This window comes from Lepidochelys kempii, unplaced genomic scaffold (genome assembly GCF_965140265.1).
Source record: "Lepidochelys kempii isolate rLepKem1 unplaced genomic scaffold, rLepKem1.hap2 scaffold_229, whole genome shotgun sequence".
Taxonomy (NCBI): Eukaryota; Metazoa; Chordata; order Testudines; family Cheloniidae; genus Lepidochelys; species Lepidochelys kempii.
This window is the reverse complement of record NW_027333625.1, coordinates 72,824-83,987: the sequence shown is the minus strand read 5'-3', so window position 1 is coordinate 83,987 and position 11,164 is coordinate 72,824. Positions and strand designations below refer to the sequence as shown.

The 11,164-nt window shown below is 50.1% G+C and overlaps 1 protein-coding gene across 1 annotated transcript; it reads right to left on the bottom strand.

Moving 5' to 3' along the window:
- Positions 1-7,705: 7,705 nt before the first annotated feature.
- Positions 7,706-8,752, bottom strand: LOC140904567 (uncharacterized). Its single transcript, XM_073326990.1, has one exon. It carries the CDS (start codon positions 8,750-8,752, stop codon positions 7,706-7,708), a length of 1,047 nt encoding a protein of 348 aa, XP_073183091.1.
- Positions 8,753-11,164: the final 2,412 nt, after the last annotated feature.

Genomic DNA, 11,164 nt, shown 5'->3' with positions numbered 1-11,164 from the left:
GGGGGCAGGCTCTGGGAGGGAATTGGATGTGTGGTGTGGGCTCTGGGCTGGGGCAGGGGGTTAGGGTGTGGGAGGGGGTGAGGGGTACAGGCTCTGGGAGGCAGTTTGGGTGCAGGTGTGGGGTCTTGGCTGGGGCAGGGCATTGGGTGCAGGAATGGGTGGGGTGGCCAGGTTCTGGGAGGGAGTTCAGGTGTGGGCTCTGGGCTGGGGGAGGGGGTTGGGGTGCAGGAGAGGGTGCAGGTCGGGCTCTGGGAGGGAGTTGGGTGCAGGGGGTGGGCTCTGGACTGGGGAAGAGGGTTGGGGTGCGAGAGCAGGTGTGGGGGGAGGCCTGTGGGAGGAACTTTGGGTGCGGGATCTGGGTTGGGGTTGGGGTGCAGGAGGGGGTGCGGGCGCAGGCTCTGGGAGGGAGTTTGGGTGTGGGGTGTGGGCTCTGGGCTAGGGCATGGGGGTAGGGTGGAGGAGGGAGTGCAGGGGGTGGACTCTGGGAGGGAGTTTGGGTGCAGGGGGTTGGGGTCTGGGCTGGGGCTTGGGGTGCGGGAGAGAATGAGGGTGCAGCTCTTACCTCAGGGATCTCCCAAAAGCGACCCACACCCCTCTCTGGCAGCAGCTCCTAGGTGGGGGGTCTCTGCCCATCGCTGCCCACGGACACCACCCCAGCAGCTCCCATTGCCACAGATGGCAGAGTCGGCCCTCGGGGCGGGGGCAGCGTGTGGAGATCCCCCACCCCCGGGACTGCAGGGACGCGCCAGCCGCTTCCGAGACTGGCAGGCCACACGGAGTGTAAGCAGTGTCAGGGTGAGCCTCACCCTGACATCTGGTGGTGAGGTGTGGCAAGTTGTGGAAAAGAACTTCAGGGGCCGATCTCATTTGCATAGGCACACCCACCCCGCCTAGAACGAGGCCATAGCTGCCCAAATGCTCACTTTGGCTGCTGTGGGATCCCCAGTGTCTCTGTTATTGGGGCAGGAAGAATAAATTGTTATTACCCTGATTATGGGAACTGTGCTGGGAACTGTACTTGGCCTTTTGTTATGATGGAGGGACTCACCATCAACTAAGTAGCACTCGCTAGGCAAGGGTCATGGGTTCCAAAACGCTGTGAATTGAGAGAGGTTGGGGGTAAGTATTAATACTTGGTGCCATGGGTCCCTTGGTGATAGACTTACATGCTAATTGTTCTTCCTTTTCTCTCCACTGTGGAATCTCAGAGCTAATTTTGATTCCGTTAGGATTCTAGTTACAGGCTGCTGAGCTCATTTTGGGCTAATGGTGTCCCAGCACTGAGGCTCCCCTACTACAAGCAGACTTCACCAAAGAGCTGAACTGAGTAAGAGCCGAAATCACTGAGCGTTGTGTTCAGTAGTCGGGGAGCCTGAAGATCTATTGTGGAGAAGTTTGCGGGACGGCTGGAGTGCCTCGTGGACAGGCTGGTGGAGCAGTTCGTGGGACGGCGGGAGCTGCTGGTGGGCTGCGGAGCGGAGCTGAGCGAAGCCGTTCGTGGGGCGGCTGGTGGAGTGGAGGCCTATGGAGCTGTGGGGCAGTCAGTTTCAGATCATGTAAGGTGCCTTTTACCCCCGCCCCCATCTCCACCCAGGTTGGGAGATAAAGCTCTGCAGAGAAACTTTTGAACTTTGGGGCTGCCCTGACCAGGGACAGAGACTTTTGGGTCATTGGACTTTTGGGACTTCGGGTAATTTGGGGTTGCTGGACTCAAGAACCAAAGGGAAAGGGCATGCCCCAATTTGCTTGGGGTGGGGTTTTTTTTGCTCGTGGGCTGTGTTATGAATCCTGTTGGTGGTGTTTCCCCAACATAATGCCACATTGTTTCTCTCTGTTATTAAAAGGCTTTTTGCTACACTCAGACTATGTGCTTGGGAGAGGGGAAGGATTGGCTCTGGGAGGCGCCCAGCGGGGGTGGTACATATTTGTCCCAGGTCACTGGGTGGGGGCTCGAGCCGGTTTGCACTGTGTTATTGGAATGGATCCCCTAGATACTGAACCCGGTCCTTGTTGCTGCCAACTCTGACGGGCAGAAGGGTTACACGGAGCGAGGGTGGGCAGGAAGCCGCCTTAGCCCCCTTGTGCTGCCGGTGATGGCGGTGGGGGTTTCCGGGCCCTTTTAAATTGCCCGGGGGCAGCAGGTGGGGCTGGGGGAGACACCGGCCCCCGGACTTGGGTGGAGCCAGGCCCCCGTGGTCTTACGTTGCTGGAGCATGGGCACCAGGGGCCCAGATGAGGCGCCTCCCCTGCGGCTGGAGGAGCATGGGTGCTAATCCACGTTTTGACGGGTTGGTTTTTGGAGGGTTAAATGAAGGCAGCCTCTGCTCTGGGCTCGTCCAGTTTCAGGGCCTGACGCTGCTTTGCACAACGATGAATCTCGGAACAGGCCAGCACTGAAATGACGGCAGAACCTGAGGAAGGAAAAGCCTCTGGGTTCGTCTGTGAGCCTTGACGCCGAACGGGAGCCGTAATTTGACTCGCTTTGTGGCTGCGGCCGGTAAAATGTCAGGACAAAGTCGTCCCAGTGACTGTGACACTGGGTTTGAGGCGGCTTTGGTCTTATTCAAATGTAACTAGCATGGAACACTTGTGTTTTTAAAGGTGGGTTCCCCAAGCAATCCCAAGTTGTTCTTCCCAGAGCTGGGTGATGGTGGGCAGCAGGGGATCTCCCCAGTCTGTGGGGGAATCTCTCTGGGCCCCACTGTTAGTTCTCCAGACTTTCTCCCCCTAACCACGCACACCCCTCCCCCACCCATTATCAATGCTTTACAGCGACCCCTCCCTCCCCTTATGGGATACAGCCTCTCGGTGACAGAGACTGACTGGGGCTCCCCTCTGCATGGCCCCAATGGGGAAGGAAAGGGACCGATGGGGGAGGAAGAAGACGGGCAGAAGGAGTCAAATGGGGCTAAACCAGAATAGAGGAGATTTTCTTCCTGTTAAAATGGACTGGAGTCTCATTGCTGGAAAGCCACAGCTTGAGTGAGGTTTGAACCGGCAGCCTTTCAATTGCCAGGCAAAGGTGCGAACCACAGAGACGGATCACGGCCGACTTCCCAGCGCTGTCCAAGGAGCCCCTGCAGGGGTGCAAGTGGTTAGTGCAAAGGGCAATATTGCTGGGGTTGTGAGTTCAAACCTTCCCTGCAGCCCTGGTTTCTATTACCCCATGGAGCTTCCCCAGCTTGCTTGTCCTAATTCACATGGAAAGTGCCATGAGAGGAAGGTCTGAAATGTGGACGTTGGTGCAAAGCTTGGGACCCCCCACCAATGCTGCCATTAGCTGTGGGTGGGTTGCTCAGGGGCAGGGAGAATTGATTTCTTTGCTGCTGAGAAAGCTGCCAGGACAGGTCTGTGGGCACCAGAGCTCCCCGCTTCTTCCAGCACATGCCAGGCTCTGTCACTCCTGGAGGAGGGTCATCGAATCATAGAAGATCAGGGTTGGAAGGGTCCTCAGGAGGAATCTAGTCCTACCCCCTGCCCAAAGCAGGACCAACCCCAACTAAATCATCCCAGCCAGGGCTTTGTCAAGCCTGTCCTTAGAAACTTCTAAGAAAGGGGATTCCACCACTTCCCTAGGTAATGCATTCCAGTGTTTCACCACCCTCCTAGTGAAAAGGTTTTTCCTAATATCCAACCTAAATCTCCCCCACTGCAACTTGAGACCATTCCTCCTTGTCCTGTCATCTGCTATCACTGAGAATAGTCTAGATTCATCCTCTTTGGATCCACCTTTCAGGTAGTTAAAAGCAGCTATCAAATCCCCCTTCATTCTTCTCTTCCATAGACTAAACAATCCCAGTTCCCTCAGCCTCTCCTCATAACTCATGTGTTCCAGTCCCCTAATCATTTTTGTTGCCCTTTGCTGGACTCTCTCCAATTTATCCACATCCTTCTTGAAGTGTGGGGCCCAAAACTGGACAGTGCTCAAATAAATCGGTTAGCCTCTAAGGTGCCACAAGTCCTCCTGTTCTTTTTTTTTAGTTATTAAAGAAGTGTCAGTAAAAGGTCAGAATGCGATCGTCTCAGTCCTTCTCTTGAAAAGTGTAAGCTCATTAATTAGTTCGCCACTTCATCAAAAATAAAGGGGACATGCACCAGCCTTTGTCATGTGAGCAACTTTCCCAAGCACTTTGGACAAACTCAGGAGTAAGTATAAAATAGTAAAATAAGTTTATTAACTCCAGAAAGTTAGATTTTAACTGAGTATAAGTATTGGTCACAGAGGTCAAAAGTGGTTACATAACAAATGAAAACAGACTCCCAGTCTAAACTCTAATTTGAATATACTAAGCAAGAATTGGATCAAACAGCTTTTCTCACTCACTGCTTGCTCCAGGCCATGTTGAGTTCTTAATACACAGACTGAATTCCCTCTCAGCCTGAGACCAATCTCTGCAGTTCAAATTCTGAGTCTTCCAGACAATCTTCCAGGTGTTGAGATTGGGGAAGAGACAGGCCACGTGGAGGTGTCTTTGACTCTCATTCATATTTTTTCTCCAGCTGCTAGGTAGATTCTTGCCGTGATGCTGGGGTTAGTTAGCCCTCAATATGGAGCAGCAGTTTGCCTCCTGCACCTTGTGGTAGGCATGTCACAGCTCCTTCATTTTGACCCCGCACGGCAGTGTGTCCCTGTCATGGCCCCTTCCTATCATGCATCACGAAATCTGAGTGCGCACCTCGGGAGTTACACCGCAGAAAGCTGCTTTCCTGTGCAGAAACTTGCCCGTGTAGACAAGCCCGCAGAGGACTTCCATAAGAACGCACGACAGGTCATAGACTGGGTCAGACCAATGGTCCGTCAAGCCCAGTGTGCTACCTGAGAGCGACCAGTGCCAGATGCATTGGAGGGAAAGAACAGAACAGGCTTGTTGACCTGCAAGGTGAGGGTCTTTCACCTTTATATTTAACTTCATTGTTGTCGATTCCTACTTATCCTATATCTAACTACCCCTCCTCTGAGGTCTCTGGGCAAATCAGGTGTGAACCACTCCTTTGACACAGACGTGTCCCAATCCAGCTGAATTGAGGCAGAATTTGGGCCAATGTCAGTTTGGAAAAGGCCTGCTTCACCCAGCAGGTTTCTCAAAGTATCCGTTGCTGTGAACTGCATGTCGTGTGGATGTGCGAACTCCAAAGATAGCAAACATGAAAAAAAAAAACGCAAAGCCGGTTCTGAGGTTTCCAGAGCCAGGCCTGAGGGTTAAAGAGCTGTGCTCAAAAGGACAAGGGGGCTCAGCAGCTATAAAAAGAACTAGTTGCAAAAACAAAACAAAAATTACATGGAAAAAAACAACCAAACAACAACCACCCAGAAAAGCTCCCATCACTCGCCCATCACCATTGTAGATCTTGACATCTCCTGCCTAATGTGACATCTTTGCTTTGCGAACAAGAGCCCTGGGGAACTCTCTGGCTCTTTCCCTCTCACTGGGGAAAAGGTTCCACATCTTCTCTCAAGTAGTTTTCCTCCCAACAGAAGATTTATTTTAAAATTTACCAAATAAATTCCATTTGAAACAGAAATCATTCCAGTCTATACTGGGTCTCTATTCTCGTACATGCTATTTCTCTCACATTTTCCCCCAAACCTGATTCCTTTGGAGTCAGGTTTTTATTGCAGGATTAGCCACCATTTGCTATTTTGTAGGAGGGGGCTAGAAGAAAACCTGAATTATACTGTAACACTGAAAGTGATCACAGAATCAGCCTCTTACCTTACACTAATAAACTTCATGTGCAATTTCCTTGTTGCTGGTAACAATTTCTTCAAAGATTACAAACTATAAACCTTTAGGGCAGTTTTCTCTTAATTCCCATTTTCACCCAGTGAGCTCTGTGTGAAATCACATTCTCCCATAACCTAGGAGCCTTCCATTTCTGAGGGTTCATTTCTCCCTGGGTCTTCTCCCAGAAGTGTGGGTGGAAGGGGTCTCACACTACGGGGGAAGGCTGCATCATGAGAAAAACCACCTGTGCTCTACTTTCACACTTTCTAATCTTTCAGAGTAGCAGGAGGTGGAAAAGTGAGACACATGCATTAGACTCAAGAGCAAAACTAAGAGACCAAACCACAGACTCTGGACTCAGCATTCATGTATCCTGCAGTCTGAACTTGGAATCTGTTACATTCCCTCATTGGCTACCATCATTTAACCAACACAGAAGTGCTTCTTGTCCAGCAAGGCAGCCAGTTTGGGACCCATAGGCATGGCATGGCTCTGAAGGAATCAGCTGTTTCTCTCTGTGCTTCAGGAAACTTGGGATCCAAATGGTAAAAGACAGTTGTTCCCAGTTTCATCATGGCATCCCTTAGAAGTGTGAGCAATTCTAAAAACAGTTTACCTTGGCCACAGGTCACCATAGCGTCCATCTCTGGGGTGAAAATCAACCACTCGTACCTCTCATTTCTACCTGAGTTCTTGTCAAATCTTTGACCTTAGTTGTAGCAATTTTACACGGCTCTGGCGTAGAATTCTTCACCAACCACACGACATACCAGTAGCGATACTGAGGTAGAACTCCCCCAAATATGCCCTTTTGTTTCTTTAATCTGGTGCAACAGATTTAAATAAGGGACTAAATTCAGGTGCGCCTTAGAATCCCTCTAAGACACCAAATGTCAGGTATCTACTCAAAATGGGTGTCTTTCTGCAGCTCTATCACATTCCTCATGGATGTCATTTCCTACACATTTACAGCATCTCCCAGGAGTGAGCTGAACAGAAATGTCACTTCCATTTTTCCCATCTCTACCTAGGAAGGGATTGCATTTCCCAAATAAGAGGCAACATGCACCTGATTAGGAAGGGAAGATCTTCAGGAGCAACCTCCTGCAGGGCATGGGCCACAACTGCTTTGGGAGGCAAATGAATGGGTCTTTTGCTTAGTTCCAAATCATTTACTAGAGAATCCTCTTCCCAGCCCTTTCGGGAAATATTGACCTTACCTATTGAACAACAGGGGGATTGGGATGGTGATGGAGAATCCCTCTGATTTACCCTATGTTCTTCTGTTGTTACACAGGGGAAAAGACATTTTTCCCTCTCCCTTCCCTATTCCTGCTCTTTGTTATACTTCAATATATTTTAAGGGAGGAAAACGGGAGTAAAAATATCTGCCTTCAGGAAAACCTGAAGCAACAGCACTCTGATGAACTGTGACAACTGGGAATGAAACAATATGTTCCTGGTGGGGGAACTTGATGACTAACAATTGTTTTTAAATGGGGGAACAGTATAACTGTGATGCTCAGGGTTTGTTTAGACTAGGAAAAGTGATGGAGTTTAGGTCAGGTCAAGGGGAAAGCTAATGCCAACCACTGCACCTCGGCTGCATCTGCACGACAACTGTAATTGTCTTTTAACACCAAGATCACTAACTTAAGCAGCCAACGCCATGTACAGTCCTAGTGGATGTATGGCACGGGTAGTTTTTGCCTCAGTGTAGCTTGTTGGGAACAAACCTCTCTCCCCCACCTGGAGCTGATGAACATTCCTGGCTGGAGGGACACACGCTCCTTCGACTCAAAAGGAAAGGAGTTGATAGAAAACATCACAGGACTGACCCCAAAGAAGGGTGAGCTGCAAAAAGCAGAAGCAGGCAACTCATCTGGGGGAGCTGAGTAACCACGGTGAAGATGGGGCACAGATCACTAAGTGGGAATTAGCAAATGTGATTTAAAAGAAAAAAATACCTTTGGCCAGCCCTAGTCAAGGCATTTGTTACAGATCACTCCCATGTGGATTTTCTGATGTCTAATAAGGGTTGAGCTCCGATTGAAGCTTCTCCCACACTCAGAGCACGTGTAGGGCCTCTCTCCGGTGTGCGTTCTCTGATGTGTGATTAGGGTAGAGCTCTGATTGAAGCTTTTCCCGCACTCAGAGCACGTGTAGGGCCTCTCTCCTGTGTGGATTCGCTGATGTGTGATAAGGGCTGAGCTTTGATTGAAGTGTTTGCCACACTCACGGCATCCATAAGGTTTCTCACCCATATGGATTCGCCGATGTATGATAAGGTATGAGCTCCGATTGAAGCGTTTCCCACACTCAGAGCATCCATAAGGCTTCTCACCTGTGTGGATTCTTCTATGTGTGGTCAGTACAGAGCTCCGATTAAAGCTTTTCCCGCACTCAGAGCACATGTAGGGGGTCTCTCCTGTGTGCGTTCTCTGATGTGTGATTAGGGTAGAGCTGTGATTGAATCTTTTCCCACACTCAGAGCATGTGTAGGGCCTCTCCCCTGTGTGGATTCGCTGATGTGAGAGGAGGGATGAACTGTCAATGAAGTGCTTCCCACACTCAGGGCATCCATAAGGTTTCTCACCCGTGTGGATTTTCCGATGTGTAATAAGGTGTGAGCTCTGCTTGAAGTGTTTCCCACACTCAGGGCATCCGTAAGGTTTCTCACCCGTGTGGATTTTCCGATGTGTAATAAGTTGTGAGCTCCGCTTGAAGTGTTTCCCACACTCAGGGCATCCGTAAGGTTTCTCACTCGTGTGGATTTTCCGATGTGTAATAAGGTTTGAGCTCTGCTTGAAGTGTTTCCCACACTCAGGGCATCCATAAGGTTTCTCACCCGTGTGGATTCTCTTATGTGCAATGAGATGCGAGCTCTGCTTGAAGCATTTCCCACACACACAGCATGCGTAAGGTTTCTCACCCGTGTGGATTCTCTGATGTGTGAGAAGGTCCGAGCTCCCTTTGAAGCTTTTCCCACACTCGAGGCATGTGTACCGTGTTCCTTCAAAGTTCATTCTCTCACGTGTAATAAGGTCTGACTGGCTACCGAAGTTTTCCTCTGGCCTCTGCTGACTCTCACAGGCTTTTGTTTTTTCTGGGCGTGCACAGCTCCCAGAATCATTCCCTTTGGACCTTCCTGACAACATCCCATGGGCTTCTACTCGCTCAGCGTCTTCCTGCTGGGGTTCCTCCTCGTTTTCACTCACCATCCCAACACCTGACGGGAGACCGAGAGAATCCAGACGTAAGTCTCTGCCTGCGCCAGAGAGAAAGGAAATCTCAGAGAGAAGAATGGAAAAAGGGATGAAGGAACGAAAACATGTACAGGACAGATCAAACCTATCAGGAGCTGATTTTCCCTTCAACCTTCCCCAGAGGAGAGAAAGGAAGGGATCAGTTCTGGGTCCGTATCTCAGAAGAAATCTCAGGGGACAGCGAGATTGGGGAGGGACCTGCTGCCAGTTCTCAGTCAGGATAGGTGGGAAGCCATGAGTGACCTCTGCCTAACGATTCCACATCTGCAGGGAACAATCCTGAACTTGGAGAGCTCACAAGCTCTTTGTAGGGCATCCCAAATGTTTCCTGTATTCACCGACAGTTTTGGGGTTGGTTTAACCAATGCCTCACCTATGAAGGCAGCTCTCGGGAGCACTTTTTTCTCAGAACCATGAAGGTCTGGGACGCACGACTCCTCCCCTCGTTCCAGCTGCGAGATCACATCAGTTCTGGAAACTGGAAACCCTGCTCAAGGCAAAGAAAACAAGGGAGGTCAGTGGAATTTGTGGGATACTTGTCACAAAGAATATTCCATGCTTTTAAGCCCAGCTCACTTTTAAGTAGTAACGTCCCAAGGCCGGCTTCCTTGGCTCAAAGTGCCAGGAGATGATTATTATAAATCATATTCATTACCTTACTGCCTAAGGGCCAACTAACAGTGGGTCCTCATTTTGCTTGGCACAGTACAAACCGAGAAGCGTTGATGGCCCGTGTCCTGAAGAAGTTACAATCTAAATAGACAAGGCAGACACACAATGGGGGAAGGGGTAGAACCCACCAGCAGAGTGAACTCCGTGAAGGCAGAGTGACAGATCTAATCAACACAGGCCTAGATCTTGAGACTATCGGATTTAATGTTACAACCAGGGCCAGTGTTTTCCGGAAATTGTCGCTAGGACTGCATTTTTTCCCAAAATTACTCTTTGTTTCTGGAATCACCGTTAATATCCGGAATTGCTGATCAGAGGGTGGGTGGGGCATGCAGGGTCACAATCCCCCAGATTTCTCCCTGGAGACACCCGTCTCCTCCCCAGGGCACAGGCTGGCTGCGGTTGAGACTTGCTGCCAATTTCTTCCCTCCTCATACAAGTCTGGGATCGGCAGTGGGACGCCAGGCTCTCTCATCATGCTGCAGAGAGGACGGCACTCACAGCTGCTCGCGGCCGTGTCCACAGCACCTCTCCCCTGCTCATCTCCCTGCACACAGCTGGTTCATGCCCCGTCTCTCCAGCGCACAGCTGGCTCTAGGCTCTCAATGCCCAGTATCTGAGCCCCACCGCCCCCACACAGCCGGCTCCTGTCCCCTCCCCCCAAGGCACTTTCAGGCTTTAAAGGATTAAATATTGCTCACGTTTGTCAATTACTCTCTTTTCATTGCCTGCAAACTCTTGCCCTAATTATGACTGTTATCTGTATATCTAAGCCAACCCTTGAAAGCATGAATTCTTCACAGACTATGATGCCGAGATGCGCCACATGATACCAGGAAGGGCTGCGGGATGGGTTTCCTGTGCAAGCTGGTATCGCTACAGGGTGATGAATGCCAGATCTCAAGGCTGGTTATGCAGAGCTCCACCTTTTGAAGCTTTACCCAACGCAGAAAGGGGTAGTGACGGATTTCCCCTCATTCAGAAGACTGAAGACGACAGACTTTTGGGGGATAAACAGCTGAGTTTGAGCTGACTGAGGGGGGTCTTTCTGGGCTACAAACTCACAGGACCTGATAACCACCAGGAGGTAACCCTTTAACAAAGGTTTTAATGCACTTTGGAACCGATCAGGGATTCGCATGAGGACTGCTGAGGGAATGAAGGTAAACACGCATTTGGATGCTCTTCTTCTTTTATGAGAACGGGAACAGGAAGGGCAGGGATATCACTGAATGCACGATCTCAGCAGGACTAGGTGTCAGGATAGCACCATATTGCAGCCCATTGAAAAACAAAATCCCAACTACACATATAAAATGATGGGCTCTAAATGAGCTGTTTCCACTCAACAGAGGGATCTTGGAGTCACTGGGCACAGTTTTCTGAAAACATCAACACAGTGTGCCATGGCAGGCAAAAAGCAAAGAGAATGTTGGGAATCATTCTGAAATGGATAGATAAGAAGACAGAAAATATCCTATCGCCTCTATATAAACCCAT